This window comes from Argiope bruennichi, chromosome X1, assembly GCF_947563725.1.
Source record: "Argiope bruennichi chromosome X1, qqArgBrue1.1, whole genome shotgun sequence".
NCBI classification, from domain to species: Eukaryota; Metazoa; Arthropoda; class Arachnida; order Araneae; family Araneidae; genus Argiope; species Argiope bruennichi.
The window spans coordinates 4,585,030-4,609,538 of NC_079162.1; the positions used below are offsets into that span (position 1 = coordinate 4,585,030).

The following is a 24,509-nucleotide window of genomic DNA, read 5'->3' on the forward strand; positions in this document are numbered from 1 at the left end:
ACGGATAAGAAATTTAAATAATTTGTATTAGTACCACACTTATTTTGTTGAAAATATCTCAAATTTATTAAAAAGAATTGTATAGAAAGTCGATTCCATCTGGATGTATCGCAAAACTTCTTTCTATCCAATTCATTGTACTTTCAGAATAGAAATGACAATAATAATGAAACCGTGTTTATTCGGACGAAGACAAGTTTACCTGCTCCTCACTCTGTCGGGTACAGTGGTGTTTTATTTTGTCTGAGTAAAGTTTTTTACAAATATTTTGCTAGCCTCCCTTTCCAATCTGAATTCCAACATCCAAAGACTTCTTGTCATTTTTTCAATGAATTAGTTTATATTAACGGATATGAAAATCAAATAATTTATCGGAGTACTTTATTTATTTTATTGGAAATACCTTAAATTTACTTAAAATAATTGTACTGAAAAACGATTCCATTTGAATGTATCTCAAAACTTCTTTCTAATCAATTCATTGTGGTTTTAGAATAGAAATGACATGAAATATAAAACAATGTCCATTCAGATGAAGACAAGATTACCTGTGTTCGGTGTTGTGAAATGATTGTATGGTGGCGCCCCCAAAGTGAAGCGAAAATAATTCTGTAACGCGAGAGTGGCTGAGAGAGAGAGAGCGAGAGTGGAAAGCACGCGAATAAAATGGAGTTGTTCTAAAGTCTCTGCCATCTGATTTGTGTTGTGAATTACATTAAATGTGTGCGTAGAACTGGCGAAATAACATGGTTCGTCGACCCGGAGGTGTCTGGGACAGAAGAACAGAAATTTTGAAAATAGTGCATCGAAAATTAATTGAAAACGAAAGCGATAGTCTTGTGTTGTTCAGATTTCAAGTTTGGGTTTCACGGAGATTCAGTTGTTATTGTTACTTGGTGAGAGGTTAATTATGCAAATTTTATGATATTGATATTGTTATATCTAGAGTTGTAATTAATTTGTGTTTCATTAATTTAATTTGTGATTGAGTTAATTTTTGTGAAAATGAGTATTACTAAGTTTAAAAAAGAGGAGTTAAAGGCTATTGCCGAGGAGTTAAAATTACCTATACCTGATAATGCTAAAGTTCTAGATTTAAGAGAGTTAATACAGGAGAGTAAGATTTATAAAACAGATAAAGAATCGTATCAAACTATTGTTGACTGTGTACTTGAGGAAATAAACGAGAGAAAAGATAAACTTGAGCAGGAAAAATTAGAAAACAAAAATCGACTAGAATTTGAGAGAATTAAACTGTCCCAGTTAGAAAGGGAATTAGAAATTGTAAAATTGCGTGAACAATCTCGAGAGAGTGAGCCATCACAAAATGACATTAAAATAATCGGAACAGAGTGTAATGTAGAGAGTTTGATTAACAGTATTAAAACTCTAACTATTCCGATTCCTCAGAGAGCCGAGTCATTTAATTTATTTTTTCAGTCGATTGAGAAGGCATTTAAAACCAAAGATGTTCCCGAGAAATTAAAACCCGAAATTCTTTTAAATATCCTTGGAGAGAAAGCGTGCAATTTAATGGTTTATCTTCGAGAAGAAGATTTGAGTAATTATGATAAACTTAAAGCCATAGTGTTAAAGGAGTTTCAACCAACACCCCAAGAATGTCTAAATCACTTTAAAAAGGCGCAAAGTTTACCCAATGAAAGTTATGTGCAGTTCGCATCTAGATTGAGTGCAACCTTTGAATACTATTGTCAGTTCCGGGAGGTAAAAGACTTAAAATCAATTTGTGAATTAATAGTGTCAGATAAAATAATCGAGACGTTGGATAGAGAATTAACTACTCATATTGGCGTAAAACAAGGAGAGACGTGGTTTAAACCACATGAGTTAGGCCGAGAATGCGATATTTTCATATCGTCGAAGGGAAAAATTAAAGGAGAACATAATTTAATACCTAATTATAAATCTAAATATGAACCGCGGCGTTATGATGTCAGTAATTAAAATAATAGTCTTGGGTCAAAAAATACTTCAAGTGTTTATCTGTCTTCCGTTAAAAATGCGAAATGCATTATAAATAGTTGTAAAACAAAGAAATCCCACCCGCTGTATTTGTGTCCTGTGTTCAAATCTCTTAGCGTTGACGAAAGAATAGATATCGTGAAAACTAATTGCTTATGTTGAGGTTATGTTTTTCCTCAAATTGTTTCGTTAAGAAGCCGTGTAGAGCTAAAAATTGTTTTTGTGGGAAACCGCTCAATAGATTAATTCATTATCCCAAAAGAGATAACTCTTCCGCCCAGACACAGACAGCAACAGGAGCCAGTGATTCGACGCCGTTGAATCCAAATGCACATGCTTACATCAGTCAGAGTCAGGGAGGGTTAGCAAATATCGCCTTTCCCCAAATTGAGAGCGAGAGAAATGCATCAGTAGTGGCTACGAGTTTTTTGCAAAACAAAACAAAAACAGTTTTATTCAGTACCGTGCGATGCTTAATACGAGACAGATACGGCGCGAGACATGAAGTGAGGTGCCTCCTAGATGGAGGAAGCGAGTCAAATTTTATAACGAAGGATTGTGCGGATAGATTGCAGTTGAGGAATGAGAAAATTAATTTACTTATATCTTGTTTAAATGATTCATCAATGACGGTTAATGGGTGTGTTATGGCAACCATAAATAATCTTGATATGAGTTTTAAAAAAGAGTTTAATTTGCTAGTTGTCAAAAAAATAACCTATTTAATTCCGTCAAGAATGATTAATGTTTCAATTGATTTACCTAACGATATTGAGCTCGCAGACTACAAATTTAATATTCCTGGAAAAATTGATGTTTTATTAGGCGCGGAAATATTTTATGAGTTGCTTAGGCCAGGTCAAATTTATACAGGAGATTCTCGACTACTTTTGCAAAATACAGTGTTCGGATATGTCGCTAGCGGAAGTGTAGATGAGGAGGTGAATAACAAAATTCACTGTGGTTTAATTCGAGATAGTGATTTAAATACAACATTAAAGACCTTTTGGGAGTTAGAATCAATAGGTGTCAAGGACGAGGGTATTACTAGTGAGGAGGACATGAATTTAGAATTGTTTAAGGAAAATATATGTTTTAAAAATGGTAGGTATGAGGTGGGACTCACGTGGAAAAGAGATAGTAATGAGTTGAGCGATAATTTTGATTTAGCAAAAAGACGACTCAGCAGTCTTATGAGAAAAATGCAAAATGATAAGGTGTTGTATTCTGAGTATTGTAAAGTTTTAAAGGGTTAACTAGATGAGGGGATAATTGAGAGGGTAACAAATCCGTTTGCTTCAACAAATAACCCAGTGTTTTATCTTCCTCACCAAGTGATAATAAAAAAATGAATCTCTAACAACAAAAGTACGTACAGTTTTTGATGCTAATGCACATGAAATAGGACAATTATCGCTGAACGATTGTTTACATCAAGGAGTTAATTTAAATCCAAACATTTTTGATTTGTTGATATCCTTTCGCTTGAACAAAATAGCCATTTTATCTGATATGGAAAAAACCTTTCTCCAGATTTCTTTGACTCCAAAAGATAAAGACGCAGTTAGGTTTCTTGTGGCTAACAGTGAAAACGATGTTCAAGTGTATAGATTCAATCGAGTTCTTTTTGGTGTGAACTCGTCTCCATTTCTATTGGCCGCAACTATAAAAACCCATATTGAGAAATATAAGGAACAATATCCCGTTACTGTGCGGACACTCGATAGTTGTTTTTACGTGGACGATCTCGTCGCTGGTGAAGACGACGTATCATCAGCATTTGACTTGTCAAACACAGCAGCAAAAATCATGGATGATGCAGGGATGAATTTGCGGAAGTGGATTTCAAATGACTGTGATTTAATGAAACAATGGCAGACAAAACATTTCGACCATTTAAATATTAACGATTTCGTAAACCAACCACATCGTGTTTTGGGACTTTCGTGGAGTCCTCAAAATGACTATGTTAGTCTTAATTTAAAAGGTCTATTGGACTTCCTTCTGAAAAGGAAAAATACTAAACGATTCTTGTTGATGGCCGCAGGCAGAATATTTGATCCAATGGGATTTGTATCCCCCTTCACTATAAGATTTAAAATCTTATTTCAAGAAATCTGGCAAAGTAAAACAGACTGGGACGAAGAGTTACTGCCAGATGTTAATGAGAAGTTTGAACAGTGGTGTTCAGAAGCGTCTTTCTTAGGTAAACTTCAGATTCCTAGATATGTCCTTGAGTGTGATAGTGAGAATCCCCCAGAGTGTGAAATACACACATTTTCCGATTCTAGCATTAAAGCGTATGGAGCTGTGTCATATTTAAGACTGAAAACTCCTAACAAAATTTGTGTGTATCTTTTAGCTTCAAAATGCCGTGTGGCTCCTCTAAAGCCATTATCCCTTCCACGTTTGGAATTAATGGGTGCGTTACTTGCTGCGAGATTGGCAAAAGAAGTATCAAGAGTCCTCAGTGAGAAAATACCAGCAACCAACCACTTTTGGACAGATTCCACTATAGCCTTGAGTTGGATTCAAGGTTCCAGCAGCAGATGGAAAGTCTTTGTCGCCAACCGTGTGAAGGAAATACAATCCTTGACAAACAAAGATACGTGGCACCATTGTGCTGGAAAGGACAATCCATCTGATCTTCTTACGAGAGGCATCAGCGCCGACTCACTGTTGAACTGTGAGAAGTGGTGGAATGGACCGAGTTTCCTACATGAAGAAAACATTGTCCCTAAAAATGATGACGTGATACTTAGTGATGACAGTGTGTCAGGAAGAACTAAAATCGTCTGAGAGAAAAACTTTGGCTGTGACTTTGGACAATAGTTTTTTGAACAAAATTCTTTCTGTATCTAATAATTTCCAAAAAATTTTATGTGTTCTTAGTTATATTTACAGGTTCATCGATAATTGTAAGCAACCATTTAAGAAACAAATTGGACCATTGAAGATATCCGAAGTCCAACGAGCTGAAACTACACTTGTGAAGTTGGTGCAACAGGTAGAATTTGAATAAGAATTAAAGGACTTGTCCACTAAGGGTATGGTTAGCCCTCAAAGTAAGATAAAAAATCTCTCTCCATTTCTAGACTCTGAAAGGGTACTAAGAGTAGGAGGTAGACTGGCACATAGTAATTTAAATTATGACAAAAAACACCAAATAATTCTTCCTAAGAATCACAAGTTAACTAATTTGATTCTTGAATTGACTCACAAGAGACAATTGCATGTAGGTCCACAAACTTTATTGTCTATTGTTAAACAGAGATTCTGGCCCTTAAATGGTCGTAATATGTGCAGGAAATTAGTTAATAACTATACAATTTGTTTTAAAGCAAAACCCGTTACTTGTTCACAAATTATGGGTCAGTAGCCAACCGAGAGAATTTCTCAAAATTTTCCTTTTAACAAAGTGGGAGTAGATTTCTGTGGGCATTTCTGGATTAAATATCCTAATCAGTGAAAAGGTGTTTTCAATAAAGTTTACGTGTGTGTTTTCGTGTGCATGGTCACAAAAGCATGTCACCTTGAATTAGTTTCAGATCTAACTAGCGAAGCCTTCATTGCGGCTTTAAAACGATTTTTTAGTAGAAGAGGAAAATCTGAACGTATATTTTCAGACAATGCTTCCAACTTTGTAGGCACACAATTAGAGTTAAAGAGACTGAGAAAAATTCTGAGTAATAGTAACAATAATATGAGTAAATTTTTGTGTGATGAACGTGTTGAGTGGAGTTTCATTCCACCAAGAGTACCAAATCATGGAGGCCTCTGGGAGGCTGGAGTCAAGGCCGTCAAATATCATATAAAGCGAATTATGGGCAATTTAAAATTCACTTATGAAGAATTTTTAACGATTCTTAACCAGATTGAGGGAATTCTCAACTCACGTCCCCTCTACCCTTTATCATGTGACCCTAACGATTTTGATGTTTTGACTCCTGGTCATTTCCTTGTTGGTCGTCCGATTTCAGCAATTGTTGAACCAAGTTTAACTGAACTGCCTGATAACAGGTTAAAGGTATGGCAAAAACTAACAAAAATTGTACAACAGATTTGGAAACGTTGGTCAAATAACTACCTAAGTACACTTCAAAATCGAAATAAATGGCTTTTTGAGAAAAATAATGTAAAAATAAATGATATGGTAATTTTGAAAGAACAAAATTTGTCTGTGTGTAACTGGCCTCTTGGTCGAATTCTTGAAGTGTATTATGGTAAAGATAATAAAATCAGAGTAGTGTTAATGAAAACTAAAAATGGAGTTTTTAAACGTCCTATTACTAAAATTTGTATTTTACCCATCCCAAAGGAGTAATTTGTGCGAAAATTTCTCTTTGTGTTATGATCACTGGTTGTTTTTGAGTATTATACTTGTTACCTTTTGTGTCAATTCAACTGTGTATATTTGATAAATTGAGTATTTCTTGTTTTTCCAATGTTGGATACTGTTTATTGTATTATGTGGTATGTGTTCATTTGTATTGTTGTTGTTTACTTTTAAGTTTTTGAATGTCTCATTCAACCCGGGGGTGGATGATCGGTGTTGTGAAATGATTGTATGGTGGCGCCCCAAAGTGAAGCCAAAATAATTCTGTAACGCGAGAGTGGCTGAGAGAGACAGAGAGAGAGAGAGTGGAAAGCACGCGAATAAAATGGAGTTGTTCTAAAGTCTCTGCCATCTGATTTGTATTGTGAATTACATTAAATGTGTGCGTAGAACTGGCGAAATAACAACCTGCTCCACACTCTGTGAGGAACATTGGTGTATTGTTTTGTCCGAGCAAGGTTTTATTCAAGTATTTTGATGGCCTCAAGTTCCAATTTAAATTCCAACATCCAAAGACTTCTTTACATTTTTTCAATGAATTTTTTATATTAACGGATATGAAATTGAAGAAATTTGCCGGAGTACTACATTTTTTTTAATTGAAAATACCATAAATTTACTAAAGGGAATTGTATAGAAAATCGATTCCATCTGAATGCATCTCAAACCTTGTTTCTCTCCAATTCGTTCTGCTTTTAGAATACAAATGACACGAATAATAAAACCGTGCCCATTCAGACTAAGACAAGTTTACCTGCTCCACACTCTGTGAGAAACAGTGGTGTAATGTTTTGTACGAGCAAACTTTTTGGAAAGTATTTTGATGGAATCCGGTTCTAATTTGAATTCCAACATCCAAAGACTTTTTGAAATTTTTTCAATGAATTTTTAAATTAACGGATATGAACTTGAAATAATTTGTCGAAGTACTACATTTTTTTATTGAAAATATCTCAAATTTTCAAAAAAGAATTGTATAGAAAGTCGATTTCATCTGGATGTATCACAAAACTTCTTTCTATCCAATTTATTGTACGTTTAGAATAGAAATAACATGAATAATAAAAATGTGTTCATTCGGACGAAGACATGTTTACCTGCTCCTCAATCTGTGAGGTTCAGTAGTGTAATGTTTCGTCCGAGCAAAGTTTTTTTATGTATTTTGATGGCCTCCGTTTCTAATATGATTTCTAACATCCAAAGACTTCTGGTCATTTTTTCAATGAATTTATTATATTAACGGATATGAAAATCAAATAATTTGTCGGAGTACTACATTTATTTTATTGAAAATATCTCTAATTTACTAAAAAGAATTGTATAGAAAATCAATTCCATCCGGATGTATCTCAAAACTTCTTTCTATCCAATTTATTGTGTTTTTATAATAGAAATGACATGAATAATAAAACCGTGTCCATTCAGACGAAGACAAGTTTACCTGTTACACACTCTTTGAGGAACAGTGGTATAATGTTTAGTCCGAGCAAGGTTTTTTGCAAGTATTTTGATGGCCTCCGGTTCCAATCTGAATTCCAACATCCAAAAACTTCTTGCAATTTTTTCAATGAATTATTTTATATTAACGGATATGAAAATCAAATAATTTATCGGAGTACTTTATTTTTTTTATTAAAAATACCTTAAATTTACTAAAAAGAATTGTACTGAAAAACTATTCCGTTTGAATGTATCTCAAAAACTTCTTTCTATTCAATTCATTGTGGTTTTAGAATAGAAATGACATGAAAAATAAAACCGTGTACATTCAGACTAAGACAGGTTTACCTGCTCCACACTCTGTGAGGAACAGTGGTGTATTGTTTTGTCCGAGTAAGGTTTTTTACAAATATTCTGCAAGCCTCCGGTTCCATATTGAATTAGAACATCCAAAGATTTCTTGAAATTTATTCAATGAATTTTTTATATTAACGGATATGAAATTGAAGAAATTTGTCGGAATGCTGAATTTATTTTATTTAAAATACCTCAAATTTACTAAAAAGAATTGTATAGAAAGTCGATTCCATCTGGATACATCTTAAAATTTGTTTCTATCCAATTCGTTGTGCTTTTAGAATAGAAATGACATGAATAATAAAACTTTGTCCATTCAGACGAAGACCAGTTTACCCGTTGGACACTCTGTGAGGAACAGTGGTGTAATGTTTCGTCCGAGCAAAGTTTTTTTATGTATTTTGATGGCCTCCGGTTAAAATCTGAATTCCACCATCCAAAGACTTCTTGACATTTTTTCAATGATTTTATTTTATATTAACGGATATGAAATTGAAATAATTTGTCGGAGTACTACATTTATTTTATTGAAAATGCCTAAAATTTACTCAAAAGTTTTTCGGTTTTTGCCCCTTCTGTCCTGATGTAATGCAGCTTTTCCTTTACGGTTGCATGGCCTTCAGTGGTCCCGACTAGTTTGGTGCCGCTCGTCCTGGTACAATTCATGTTTTTGCAGTTTTTTTGCTCGCGACGTGTCTTGGACTGTTTTTTTTCGGTTTATGCCCCGTTGGTAATGGTGTAATGCAGCTTTTCCTACACGGTAGCATGGCCTTGAGTGTTCCAGACTGCGTTAGTAAAAATTGTCATGGTAAAATTCATGTTATTGCCGTTTTTTGTTCGCGGTGTGTCCTGAAATGCATTTTCGGTGTTTACCCCGTTCATCCTGGTGTAATGCAGATTTTCCTGCGTGGAGGCATAGCCTTTAGTGGTCTAGACTGCTTTGGTGCCGCTCGTCCTGGTACAATTCATGTTAATTCAGTTTTTTGACGCGGCGTGTCCTGGACTGTTTTTTTCGATTTGTGCCCCTTTCGTCCTGGTGTAGTGCAGCTTTTCCTGCGCGATGGCATGGCCTTGAGTGGTCCACACTGCTTTTCTACAGCTCGTCCTGGTACAATCCATTTTATTGCAGGTTTTTGTTCGCGGCGTGTCCTGGACTTTGAAGCATTCACCATTAAAATTTGTGTGTGTGTGTGTGTGTGTGTGTGTGTGTGTGTGTGTTTGTGTGTGTGTGTGTGTGTTTGTGTGTGTGTGTGTGTGCGTGTGCGTGTGTGTGTGTGTGTGTGTGTGTGTGTGTGTGTGTGTGTGTTATCTTTTTTCTTTCTCTGGTTTTTGCTCATTTCAGCTTTTTGCCTACATTGCTGTCAACTTCAACTCAGCCGTGGACGTCTGGTATGCAGGACGGCTCTGTGGGATATATTTAGCCCCAGGCGATGGCAACACGCATGAGACTGACGTGATGGCTCTCGCTTTTCCTCGCTAAAGGGGAGAGTTGGAAGTACTTCACGCTTTACGATGTTGTGATTCTGATTTTTTTTTTTTAATTTGTATAAAAGCAGCCAGCCCTCCTTTCTCCTTTCATTATTTTAAGTGTTGTGCTCGTCCTAAATGTTGTGCCAGTCCCCTTAATTATTAATTAAAAATATTTAAAAAGATCAAATGCTCGTTATTATTGGTTCTGAGATTCACATTCAAGCCCACATTTAATATATATAGTCTCTATGTTTTGTCAATATAAAAGTATATTCTCTGTACAAATAAGAGAAAGTAAATTTTGTAAATGCAGTAAAAAGCAACATAGGAATAATCTTCAAATGAAATAAAGAATGATAAAAAATAAGTATAAAAGTAAAGTAAAAAGGGCAAATAATTTTAGTTTATGTACTTTCTTATTATCAATGGATTTTACCTCAGAAAATCCTTAAAATAATTTAGTGAGCGTTTCATATTTTCAAGGTCCACCACTGTATACAGTGTGTTATTGCGTCTCTCGCTTGATGCCTATCATAATTAGAATTTTGGCTATTGAAGATCTTACAATATCTTACCGATACCGATCTTACGATGCAGATATTCGCTGTGTCTGAACAAATGCACTGCCTTCAATTTTCCCTTCTAATAGAACTCGGAAGTTGTGCCACAAAAACTAATCGCATGACGCAAAAGAATGTAATTTTTGCATTTGCTAAGATTATTAGAATTCTGCCGTTTTTCAGATCCATAAAGAATTTAAAAAAAAAAAAACTTTCATTGAAATTTTGCCTTTTTTGGGTTTCATCTATGCCGTGTCAACAAGTAAAACAGAATGAAAATATCTTTGCCAGAGTCATCTGGCTTGTTATTCTTTGCATATGTTTCTATCATATGTTACGACATATGTTTTAATATGTTACGACAATATGTAGTTAAGAATTTTTTTATTATATACGAGGGACGATCCGAAAAAAGTTTACAAGGCAAAAGAAAAAGGTTTTTTTAACAATAAACAGAGGATACAAATTGTAATTAAGAGACATATGTGGCGGTCACTTCTCGACATAATCACCAAACCTGTTGAGGCATTTATCACACCGCTCGACCAATTTGTTTAACCCGTCTTAGTAATAATCAGGTCCCTGGCTATTGAGCCAGTTCTCAGCACCTTTTTGAACATCACCGTCTGATATAAAGTTTGTTTCGGATAAGTGTTCCTTCAATGCCGGGAAAAGGAAATAGTCACTGAGAGCCAAATCGGGGCTGTATGAGGGTGTCCGCAGACCTCCCATCTAAACGTTTCCAGCAATCTCTCTGCCCGCTTCAAAAGAACGACACCATTCACCATTTCACCATCTCAGAACTAACACTATCTGCTCGAACGACCGATCTAAGACAACTACTGACATGTGTCTCCACTCTGGGTAACAAAATTACCATCCACAATTTGTACTTTCCAAATACTGATGCGTGTAAACTTTTTTTTGATCACCCCTCGTACATATGTTCTCCAAGTAGCTAGCGGTTTGCAAAATGAAATATTCCTAATTGGCAGGATTGCTTGAACATTTTCTGTCTGACAATGAATCCAAAATACGTATCCGAAAATGCGTAAAAAATTATTTCTCTTGAAGTAGGCTTCGGCCAGCTCCTTTGAAATTTTACAACTTGATGCTGACACAAAATTCACAGCATTCGTAAAAAAAGGCTGTTTTTTTTAATGCTGTAATATTCTTCATGTTGGGTGTGTAGGTATAAAAAAAACTGGAATGATGGACAGTTTCTTTGCTTTGATCATACTAATGAATGAGTGAGTGCATTTCTATTAAGAATAAAGCACAAAATGTCAGTGTTACCTACTGCTAGCTCTGTTGTTGTTGTTACTCATGGTACTTTACAAGCCCGCTTTAAATCTGTCAGCGATTTGCTCGCTTTAAATCTGTCAGCGATTTAAGTCGAGTGAGCGCCTCTTGTTTTTTCAGTAGCGCCAACTAGGCCCAAGAGTACGACTTAGCTACTTCATGCGTCACATTCACTTGCACAACCCCTTTTTATGGGGGGGGAGGGCACATTCACACACTTCACAGATGGAACACAGAAGAAAAATTGGGGAAGAATCCTGGGACTCGAACCCGGGGCACCCAGATCACGACTGCTAGCTCTGGACATAGTATCCAAGGTACTGTAAAACGGTTCTTTCTTTGGTTTGCTTATAACGCCCCTACTCTTAAATAAAGCCGTATGTTTTATTAGAAGCTCGAATACTAACATTCTTCTGAATTGTCAGATGAATAAACTGTGTACATTACTATGTTCTGGAAAAACTTCATTTTATCATCTTCAGTAACGTCTTTTCAGAATATTACTGTAATGTTTGAGAAGTATAATGTTTCAACAAATACCAGTTCTTCTCAGCTTGAAATTCTTTGCAGAGACCTTTGCAGATACGACCGCTTTCGAAGTGCCTGGCATTATCTTATGCATTTAAGCCCGATGCCAATGAACATATCAAAAATGGCAAGCGTTGTCGCGATATTGTTACAAATTATACGCAGAGTATCTCACTTTCTTAACTGACTGCGAGGTCAAGTGGCTGAATTTTTCATTTGCTTCTCAAACTTAGTAGTTATGGGCCATAGATCCTATTAAGAATGTTATGAAAGAAGCCTCTACTTTACAAGGCTTCCAAAGCTTTTAAAGTTTTTTTTATAAGCGTTTCATCGTTATATTAGGGCAAAGACCTCATCTGTTCTTATTTGAACAGCGAAATGTGAATATATGCCAAGTAAATTTATGGAATTCCTCAGTAGGGCTGTGCTAATTTTCAGAATATTTGTAAAAAATCGATTTTTGGAAAATATTGATTTTTTTGATAAAATTTTTGAAAAAAAAAATCGTTTCATCAATATTATGATGTTGAAGCGCGATACAGTGAGTTCATGCGTGGTATTAATTTTCATTTTCGATCTTAATAGGTATTTACTCGAACTTTTATCATTGCTGCATTTGCTGAGTTTTTAGAATGTATGTTTTATATGTTTTACCGTTGCATTGCGATTCTAAAATCCGATTTGAAACAACTATCCTGTAAGGAACCAACCGGAAATTATATATTTTGAAATAAAAACATGAAATAAAACGATGAAACAAAGCCAAAAATTACACTTATTGATTATTTTTGTTATTCAAATGTAACTATTGCACTTTATATAAAGTTTGTTATGAAACAAAATTGTTTTGTGGGATAAACTGCAACTACTTTTATTTCTCATGAATAAAACCGAAATTCGGTAAGTTGATGGCTGAATCCTTATTGTAAAATTCAGTGCAATTTATATTAAGTGTTTAAATTGACATTTATACTGATTTCATGTTAAGTTTCAAATTTTTAAGATTATATGAAACAATAATTTTCTTTCTAATTTTCTTGCTCAAAAAAAGATTTAATCGAAAATTTTATATAAATAATTACATGTATTATAGAATAAATTTAAAACATGTTATCAAATTTCTTTACCGTTTGTATTGTTTGGGATAGTTAATAGAAACTTTTCGGTAAATAATTTTTTGGCCTATTGGCAACGGTAAAAACGTGAAGTCAAGAAAAAATAGAAACATATTAGTAAGGAATAAAAATCTGTTGTTGCAAGTTTACTCATTATTTGATGAATACATTTTATTTCTAATCAAACGTTTATTGCAGATCAAAATTTCATCTTCGAAATTAGCTCTGAATTATGTCTTAAGATTCGTTCCCTTCTTCATTCATTTTCCACAGTATGTGATTCTAAATCAAAAATATTTAATTTTTCGAACCTTATACCTCTAAAAATATTGTTACATTTTATTAGCATTAGCATTTTCATTAGCAATACAGCATTTTGTTCATGAAATTATGCGGTTTTTTTTATTTATGGTTAATATTAACTTTAGCGTGAGATTTGTTTACCTGTTATTTGATCACTACATAAATTTTAATGCTCAGCAATCTTATTCAAGCTTTCAATGCTGGTCGAATTTTTGATACTTATCGAGATTTCGACACATCGACCTTTTGATTCTGTTCGAACATTCATACCACTGAGAACAAGTCTGTTGATAGTTAACGACTGGATTCCAAGGCATCGCTTTGGAAACACTTCGGGGAAGGGGCATATATGTTGCTGGATGAGATCCTTATTATTCGGATTTATTTCCTATTGAATATGAGTAAAATATATGTTTATGATGATTTTCTTTTTATTGACATAATTTTTCGAATTTTTTTTACCTCTATAAATATTGCTTCATTTCTATGTCCTAATATATTTTTCATTAAATTAAGCTATTTAGGATATTTTTTGTGATCATTCATTCAGACCTATCATTTGATCCCTTTCTAAATTTGAATTCTCATCCATCTTGATCGAGCATTCGATGCTTTAATCGAACATTCATGGCATCGAAAATCAGATCTTCAGATTGAATACGGCTTTGGAAGAGGCATTTGTGGAAATGGGTTGATAAATCTTTATTATACAGATTTATTTGAAATAGCATAGGAGTGGAATGTATTATTTTAGTAGGAAGTTTCCAACTTATAATTGTATTTCATTCAATATTCTAAATTTCAGCTTTATAGTTCGAATATATCTAAATGTTGATAGAACAATAGGAAATGTTATTTATATTCAGACACATAAGCAGTTTATTTAAACATTGGTTTTGTTTTCGATGAGTTTATATTAATAATGATGTATATGGGAACAGTTTTCTCTTTTATTTGTCAAATGTTTTCTAATTGCCTCAGCACTAAGTCCCTTTTCTGAAACTTTTAACTTATTGCAGTATTCTTTCATAAACGCACTTACATTCCTTAATACTGAATATTTAGTTTAAATATACATTTAGAAATAGTGATTTCATGATCACTATTTCTAATTTCTGAAATTTTATGTTCACGTTTTTAAAGTTTTAATCATATTATCTGGAAATTGAGTCTGCATTCTAAATGTATATTTAAACTAAATCTGCCACAAATATTATTTAAATAAAAATCTTTGTTATTCATATACTGAATTCATTTATCATGGCATTGGATTTTAGATTTTGAATTCGCGATTCGTCAAAACTATTTAATTTAACATGTAAAAAGCATAAAAGTAATGTGTGTGTGAAAGTTGAAAGGGATGATTGAAATTTTCTAAATAAGCATTAAAGAAGGCAACATTTTAAAAATTACTTTAATATTGAAGAAACAAAATATTATGATATATTCAGAAATGCAGACAGCTAAAACGAAATGCTATTGCAACACACTCTATTAAAATGATTTTAGTATCATTATATTTTAATTATTTGATTGGAAAAATACGAATATTTTTATCATATAAATGAAAATTGACAACTCAAAATTCCTCTCTTTGGCGAAATTCTGATAAGTCTGTATGTTAAAAGATGTTATTTATAATTATTTTTTGCATAAATTCGCGATACATTAAGAAATATCGACTCATTTTGGACGATGTGACACAAAGATGGAGTTCATCATCGCCCCAGTTGTTCTTTTCAAATATACCAAAACCTTGGAACAAGCCTTGGGGTAAAAGAAATATTTCAAGTTTTCCTCTAACGCAGTTCAAACAAAAATTCTAATTACTCATACATTCTACTTGAATAAAGTGTAGTGCTATGTTTATTGATTCAAAGTACTGATATTACTCCATGAAGAGATATCTTCCTCTTGTTGATTTATCTCAACGAAGAACTGTTTTTTCAGCTTTATAATGACCTATCTCACCGTGTAATGAAACAAGATGAATCAACTGCAAGGTTACAGAGGAGAGGGGAGTTTGAAATATTCATTTAATTTATTATCATTTCCAAAATAGGCCTCAAAGTTAAACAGTGTGCCTGGATAGTCCTTGCATGCTTGTCCTATCCTGAAAGCATATAGAGGACTGATAATTCAAGCAAACGCAATTTTCAGAATTTTCTTCATTATAACGCCGATTGATCCAAAGTAACTCATCGGCAGTTTGAAGCCTCCTATTCGAATGATGGCATTTGAAAGCATTTCATTTTCATTATTGCATAATTTCTGATGCACTATGAAATAATAAAATTACATGAAATACCAAAATTATAATCTCCGTGCTGCACAATATGCATCGTTGAAAAAGAAGGTAATGATATACAATAATGCCAGAACAATTACATTATTCTATATTACATATACGGAAAAAAATTATAATGATTACAGAATTTCTGAATAAAAAATTATACTGGAATATTACCTCCGTACTTTCGAGAACTATAAATTCTTAATTTATGAATATGTTCCAAATTTTATGTTTATAGAAAGTTGTGTGTTGCTTAGTAAAGTTTTGATTTTTAATTGTGTTTTTTGCTTTCATTTTCAAAATGAAATTCAAGGAAATTCAAACACTCACCCACACCCATTAGAGCATCGCATCATCAGATGGTCGAAAAAAGGTTTATGTTTTTCATGAAAGTTTCAGAGCATCTGTTTATTTGAAATAATCGATAAATAGTGCCAAGTGCTTTTCTGCCGTAATGTTTTCAAACCCCATGGAGACCCGATGCGCAGCTCGGTAAGTTTCCATGCTAACATTGATTCTCAAATTCCGAATTCTTTTGTGTGGAGAAGATAACCTCTTTAAGGTAAGTACAATTTATGATATTATTTTTCATTCTTTGCGAGAATTATTAATGCAAGCAGAATTATTCGGAAGAACAGAAAACTTATATCAAGATTATGAATTAATACGCTTTTCTTTGAACATATAAAAGAAACATAATATTTTAGAAAACATATGCTTTCATTTCTGTATTGATGGAAACAATGAAAACAGAATAGCGTGAACTAGAAAAACCGAAAGCGAAAGTATGTGTTGTCAAAAAATAAAGCTTACTAGCTTATTTAATATCATAAAAATCTCATCAAGTTATGAATCCGAAAGCTTCTGTTCTCTTCTTCAAACTTAAACTGAAATTTTAAAAAAAATTGGAAATATTCTCTTTCAACAGTTTCTCTTTCGTAATGCTGTAATTAATAGTTTATTTACAATCTCACCGCTAATTGTGAAAAAGGGGGGACATCAAAGTAATATATATATATATATATATATATATATATATATATTGTCTGGCCATCAGCAACGAGTAGCAGTTTTGTTGTCTTATAATCTTTTATATAACTTTTCTATTAAAAAACTTATTGGATATTAATTCTGGCAATCGAAATGAATCTATTCAGTGGGACAAATGCATCTCTTTGATATGTTCATATCAATTCTTCAATTCATATCAATCATTATAGTGGAGTTTTGCCTTCGCTTAGCAGATTGAAAAAGCCAAAGGCTTAGGCTTTAAAACTGAAGGATAACAAGAACATTTCCCGTATTATTCTGAAAAGTTACGGCCTGCAAGACTTGAAGGCTCCAGATCCCGATTTCACTGAAAGCCCATTGTGTAAGCAGGTTTGATACATGTTAAATCCGCCAAATGCCCTCCTCTTAGTGTGGCGCACAAGTTTGGAGAGGGGGCACCAGTTCAGGTGTCGTCCTTGCCATCTGACCACGGCTCGAAATTACGAGGGGTCCTCACAAAATAGTTTTAGTATTGCTTTAAAATAAAATAAACTGGCAATTTAATAAGCTGATTAATTTGAAACTATTTCATTAATTTGAAAAAAAATTTATTTGTAAAAGCATTTTTAAATGCTTTTATTTTGCTTGTTCATATTTGTAAGGATGGAATTCGGTATTCGATTTTTCACTCATTTCTTCATATATAAGATCTCTGAAATTTTGTGCAATCATTGGATCCTGAAGAAAATAGAATATTTTAATAATTTTTGAGCTTTTAATTATTAATTAATATATTGATTTACCCAAAAATTAATTTCACAAACGCATGGAATTCAGTTTAAAAAATATTAATTTTTAAATTCCATAATTTTTATGATTATGATTTTGAAATATATTAAAAACAAAAAGGTAGAAAATAACAAAAATCACCCTTTAAATGAGCAATTCTTATATATATAGAAATTTATTTCGTGTATCTCGGAAATGGCTCTAACGATTTGGATCAAATTTTATATTTAGATAAGATTTTGCTTTTTAAGTTTATCTATACAGATATCTTTCGTGAAAAAACTCAATTTTACACACACACCTTTTTTTTATAACTGATTATTAGAATAAGTATATTCAACTTCCGGCAGTGAATTAGACTGGTCAAAACAACATGAATGCCGCGTGGGTTCGACTCGGGTAGCACTTTTTGCTTTATTTTTTTACTTTTGTATTTATATTTAATGTTTTTGCATTTTAAGTTTATCTATATAGAAGTTAACCCTGAAAAAACGAGATTTTACGCAAAACGCACACATTTTTAAATAACTAACTATGAGAGCTTTTTTCTTTTGCTAACAATGTCATTTCGGAGCTGGATTGCATGGTATTCCAGCAAAAGAATGTTTTGAAACAAGACGCTGTTCCAGTATTAAATTTGTAGGCACACGAAAAAGTATCATCTGAAGAAAGCAAACGGCTGAAATTTATTGACACACATGCGAAAACATGTATTGGAAACTCTGATTAAGTTATTCGAAGCGAAACAGAAATTTCACAGAATGAATAGAAACTTTGAAACTATCAAATATTTCGTTGAAAAGACAGGTAAAAAATATCAACAAATATCAACTGAATTTTTGGAAAATTATTTTCTTAAAGTCAAATAAAAGTCTTATTAATGAAAAAAGTGGAAAATGCATAAGAACTGATATTTGTAAGGTCATTACTCTAAACTCTATTTCCAAAAGATGTTTGAGATACTCTCCGATTTAATTTTGGAAAAAAAACTGATTGAAATATCAACTAGATATGATGTGTTATGAAGACAAGTGTTTCTTCGTTACAATGAACCTGGGTTTTAATGTGATAGCAGAATTTCGTACGTTTTGGAGGAAATTTGCATTATATGCCTTCTTTCTAATGCTAAAATTATAAAATTAACATCTATTTGAGACATGAATTTTCATTCTGTTTATATTGTTAAACATGACAAAATTCAAAGAGGATATGCGAAGAAGTGAAATGATTCAGATCATCTAAGGTGTTTTTCTTAATCAAGGGATCAGTTTTCTCCAAAATTATTAGGTTTGAATTGTAAAATAACGATTTTTGCTATCATATTAAAACTCACGCTGCTCGAAAGCTTTGAATTTGTGTGTGTGCGAGAATGAATTGTTTTTTTATTACGTAATTACGAATTGTACGATGAAATTAAATATGCAAGCTATTTTGGTTCATGTTTACTGAAATTTATAAATTAATTGAAATTTAAACACGAAATAGTTGATTTCGTTTTTAGTCAAGTGAAGTCAATGATACAGTATTATTTAATTGAATGTGCATCTTAAGTAAAATTATTTCTAATCGTTCTGTTCCTTAATAATCGCCCCCTGTTTAAATTAGAGACTCATCAATTTAAGGGCTAGTGACTTATTTCATCATTTCTTGCGTACTGACCGTATCAGAAAGATAGATGACTGAATTTCATTAGAACTAGGTCTGTTCACTCTGCTCACCAACCCTGAAGAATTATGTCGTGATTCTTTGTGGATCACCAGTTCTCTTCTCTCGCTCACCATATAATTATGCATTTCTACTAGTAATAAGAAATTATAAAAACATTCATTACTAAAAATAATTGTAAGGAATTTTAAATTGCAGGTACTGATAACATGAATTTTGTTTCAATTATTAAAAACTAAATCATGTAATTTCTAAAATTAAAATTTTCTACCAACAAAGAGATATATATGTGGATGTTAGAAAGCAAAAATAAGCAGAGATGTTTAAAACTGCAATTATTTCCAAATTTTTTTGACGAATGGCCTTAATGCAGACACATGATAAGTTCCACAGGTTTTGGAGGGTTCTTCCAACGTTGAAATAACATAAGTTGTTGGAAAGTGTTGAGAGTGAATCCAATACGGTCCATTTTCTCTTAGGTGCGAACTTTGCAGACCATTTGTGTGAATCCTTGCTTACTGGATGCAATGTTACCCACACTTTGTCTCCAGGTCAAAATTTTGGATTTTCTTTTCTCTTGGCAGCAAAACGCTTTTGTCTATCTTGGTGTAACTCCACTCTTTCTTGTACTTGTTGTACAGTTGTTGCAAAACGTTTTCAAATATGGAGTAATCTCCGGAACAAAATTTTCGTTTTGAATAATAGACTTTATATTATGTTTTACATCGCCCACAGTCCGTAATTATGGTGCAAAATTGAGAAAAGTAGCAAATTATCAAGTTGAGTCGCATCTGGCTGTGTTCAAAACAAATTTTATGAAGGGCAGTTTATCTTTCCATACCTGGTGGTTATTACCAACGAGTATTGCTAAGCGAGGTTCTAAATCTCTCTTCTTTCTCTCATCTGGGTTAGATTGTGGATGACAGACAGGAGTAACGTTTTGATCAATATCTAAGACACAGTATAGTTGTTATATAACAGCAATGATAAACTAGACGCCCTTATCGCTTAGTATTTTTCTGGGGTAACCCAAATCGAAGGGCTACTTTTTCCAAAAGAGTCGTGGCACATTCATTCACTGGCTGTCGCTTCCTTTAAAGAAAATAGTTCTGTCCACTTTGTGGCACAATCTGGCACAATAAAGATCCATTTTCACCAGATGGTGTTTTATGAAGGGGACCGAAAAGGTCAATTGACAAGATCTCAAAGTGTTGAGCATAGATAGGAGTTTGAAGTAATCCAGATGGCTTTTGATTTGAGACTTTATAGCGAAAACATTCTGGACAGCCTTTGGCTTAGTCCTCTATATCTTTTCTCATTCCAACGCAGCATTATCGTTTTGATACGATGTAGCGCTCCTTCAGACCCATAATGACCTTCTATGGGTGAATCATGATATTCTTTCAAAATCTTTTCTTTTCTTTACTGAGGTATAACTAGTTGCGCTTCTTCTTCTTCTGAGTCAGGGTAATATTGGTACAGCACTCCTTTGTTCACAATGTATCTAATGTACCTCTTATAGTCCAGGTTGCATAGTCCACTTCTTTTTCTGTACCCTCAAAAGCTTCAATTATCTTTCGAAGATTATCATCTTCCAACTGCGATTGACGAAATTCCTTAGAGCTAGTAGTAGGCATTTCTACGGATACAGCACATATTTGACAAGAACCTGTACTTGGATGCTCACAAACAGGACGTGATAGTAAGTCAGCAATAAAGTTCAATCTTCCAGGGATGTAATTGATAGTCAAATTGTATAATTGGATTTGTAAGGCCCATCTTGTGAGCCTACCAGTGGGCGATTGCAAAGACATGAGCCACTTCAATGGTTGGTGGTCAGAAGTTATTATTATAGACTGGCAGTTTTCGTACCGGTATCTTGGCTGTATCTGTGTGGTTTCTCCTTACACATTCTTAAGAATCCAATTTTTCAGATAGTTGCATGGGAGAATTTAAGCTTGCCAAATGTCAACAAAATGCTCTTTAACTTCTGAGGGTATTCTTTCCTTCATTTGATCTACAATCATAACTTCTTTAAGTTATTCAAAGGTTTTGACTTCTAGCTCCATGAGCCAATTTCAAAGTAATTTGTTAATTCAAAGCTGAAATCTCGTCACGTACTGGTAGGTCTTTTGCGATGAAGAGAAAACAATTGCCGGAATTTATCAGCGGTTAGTCTGTGCCGTTTTAGCAGCATTTCCTTTACCTTTTGGTAATCCTGATAGTCTTCTTCTGGTTCACAAGCAATAATTCGACCAACATCTGAGGGTAGAGAGCCAACAAGATTAGGAACCCCAGTTGATTCAGGGACTTTTAAGAACTTTAACTGAAGTTCAAACAGATTTAAGAATAACGCCATGTCGTGATCTTGAAGGTCAAATTTAGGAAGAATTCTCGTCAAATCCATTTTCGAGTTTTCGCCTGGAAGGACAGAGGAACTGTCCTTAACAGAGGAAGGACTGTTAAAGCCTGGGAAACCTTTTGAGACTGCACTTCTATTTTCAGACGTCCTAATTCGAAACATCTTTCTCAAACTATCTGCTTCGTTTTTATTTATTTTTTTCACTTTGAATTCTTTCTTCACTGATGGTTTCAAGAAGATTTTTAACGAATTCTTCATCATATGACATGGATTTGAGTATTACGCCTTCGAGCTGAATTACCTTTAGTTGATTATCTACGGTTTCCCCTAATTCTTCAACCAACCTCCTTAAATCATCTTTCCTGGCTTTTCCCAAAAAGGCCATGATGTAATTTTTAATGTTTTTTTAAAGTTTATAGAAGTTCATTTTTGAAGTAATGTTCTTTGGTTATTACAATGACAAAAATAAATGGAAAAGCATGTAACTACTAACAAACTCTTAACAAAATTGCCGTTATCAAATTTAAATCCTGTTAATTTGATTAATATTAATACTGAAATAATATCAAAATTAAATTACAACAATAACAAATAAAATTGTAATAATATTAAAATAATCAGCTTTGAGAGATGTCCATCAAGTTTCGTAACGTTCGTGAAGAAATTATTCAACTATACTTATACTCAAATGAAACAAAATATTATATAAGTGCAAGTGATAAATTAACTTCACCAAACCAAACAAAAATAAATTACTTCTTTTCTTTTTTTGTCGTGTGACTATTTTAAGCCAAATTTTTGCGCAGTAGCTTCTGAGGGTAAAGACACCTGAGCACCCGAGGGCAGAAGTCTGACTTGTAGCTCAAATGAAGATAGCACACACACACTCGCTTGCACAACCGCTTTTTACAGGGGGGCTCATTCACGCACCTCACAGAGAGAACGCAAGGAAAAGAACAAACATGCCCGAACCAGGACTCGAACCCGGAACGCCTAGATCACGGGGAAGACTCGCTGTCCCTAGGCCAGGACGCCGGCTTCTTTTCTTTTTATATTCATAACTAATTTTTTTTCAAAACATTTCAATTGCAAAACAAAATACCCTAAAACAACTGACATAGAAGACTTCCTAATTTCAAAACAACTAAAATAACAATGTAGTAATATTGACCTTTTTATTGTCAACATTAAACAACACTTATTTCAAAATATCAATAAAATCAAAATACAAAGAATAACCAACACATAAAATCTATTTTCATTAAAATACAAATAAATCAAAACTTCCAAAAAATATAAAACTTCGCTACATTAAAGCGATTTCTTTTTCCTATTTAAATTATATAAGGGGGGGGGGGAAGCTCTTTTTATTTCTACCTTCGAAAACATACAAAATTATAAAAAAATCACTCTATTCGTAATGCAAGCATCAAAAGCCATTTATATTCAAAAGGCAGACTGGAAGGCACCTAATGACGCGTCGATGAGTCAATCATTCGCTACTCAATGGATCTGCGAAACGAAACTCATCTTTACTGAATGAAATTTAGTAACGTTATTCAAAAGCAGATGTGATTAAGATAATTAATTAAATTATTTAATTAACAAACCAGCAAAAATCTTATATTTAAAGACTATATTTTAAGATAATTCTTAACGAAACACAAAGTTATTATCAACACTTATTTACAGGAATAAGTTTATTAAGTGTCTGCTTATTAAATTCTTCCCAACTATACTACAACTGAATAACAGTTATAATTTTTGATCGGCAGCTGGAGTAAGCTTTAATAATTAATTATTCAGTTATTTGTTTAATTAAGTAAAAGCTAGGGGGAGTTTTTTACTTGTGAATATTCGGAACCGGCGATTTCCGGATTTTATTACAGATCGGGTGAGGGTGTCCCATTACCGAAATCCAGGGATGGATTTACTAAAAAAATTACTTTAACTGAACTGGTTGTTCATATCTATAATATCCTTTTGTGGAAAAAAAAAATTTTTTTGAGCACGAAACCAGCAGCAAGACTTAGGCCTAACTCGTTGGGCGCCACATTTGTAAGAGCAATGAAATAAAATCTGCTCTAACAATTTAATAAGAATTCAATACACAGCCACTAAACACAAAACACTACACTTACAATTACACACATTTAGTCAATATTTATATTTACAAGCTTAATATAAGTACTGTTCGTTTCAGTATTCTGAGACTACCACTTTTCGACGGTTCTATCTCACTAACGGGTGACACACGGAAGGATGTGTGCCATTTCTGGAATTTACTTTATTGTTAAATGTAAACATCTCCTCTTTCTTCTCATCTCTATTTTGCTGAATTAAACCCATCCTAATGCATGCGCAAAAATTCGGAGGGTTTTAGAATCCGTTGGCAAACAATAAATCTCGCGGCCAGTAGGCTTATGTCCTGCTTACAGTCTTGCGGCCAGCCTCGTACTGCCACTGTGCTTTTGATTGGCGAAGAGGTTGGCACTTGGTTGGAGCACTGGCTTTAGTTGAGAGTATTACAGAATAAATTTTCTATTGCTGAAAGAGTTCTCGAACAATTCGTTTATTCCGTTACATAAGAATAGTATAAAGAAGCGTGCTTCCCATTTGACATCATCAATGCCTCACTCTATGTGAGCCAAACCGTATAACTCTCAAGCAACCTTAACTTTAATAGTATAGTGAAAGTAAGAAATAAAAATTTCTATCGAAAATACAGTAATATTACAAAGGAATTAGGATACAATTAAAGCACGAGAAAAAATTCAGAACATCAATTAAAAGCTAAAATATATTATAAATGTGATTAAGATTCTAATTTAGTAAGAGTAAATTAATGAAACAAATATATTAAATTAAAAAATTAAGAATATTATAAGAATGAAAAATTATTCTTGGAATAAGAATATTGCTAATGTAAAGTAGAATACTTATTATTCTATTAGAATATTAAATATATATATTATACAAAAAAGTATAATAGTTATTCTTCGAAATCTAAAATATT

General features: G+C 33.3%; 3 protein-coding genes across 3 annotated transcripts; all 3 read left to right on the plus strand.

Moving 5' to 3' along the window:
• The first annotated feature begins 2,720 nt into the window (after positions 1–2,720).
• Positions 2,721–3,239, plus strand: LOC129958431 (uncharacterized). Its single transcript, XM_056070921.1, has one exon. The coding sequence runs from the start codon at positions 2,721–2,723 to the stop codon at positions 3,237–3,239; it is 519 nt and encodes a 172-aa protein (XP_055926896.1).
• Positions 3,240–3,495: 256 nt separating this feature from the next.
• Positions 3,496–4,782, plus strand: LOC129958432 (uncharacterized). The gene has a single exon (XM_056070923.1). The coding sequence runs from the start codon at positions 3,496–3,498 to the stop codon at positions 4,780–4,782; it is 1,287 nt and encodes a 428-aa protein (XP_055926898.1).
• A 904-nt stretch (positions 4,783–5,686) lies between these two features.
• Positions 5,687–9,596, plus strand: LOC129958433 (uncharacterized). The gene is made up of 2 exons (XM_056070924.1): positions 5,687–6,010; positions 9,459–9,596. The coding sequence occupies exons 1-2, from the start codon at positions 5,687–5,689 to the stop codon at positions 9,594–9,596; spliced, it is 462 nt and encodes a 153-aa protein (XP_055926899.1).
• Positions 9,597–24,509: the final 14,913 nt, after the last annotated feature.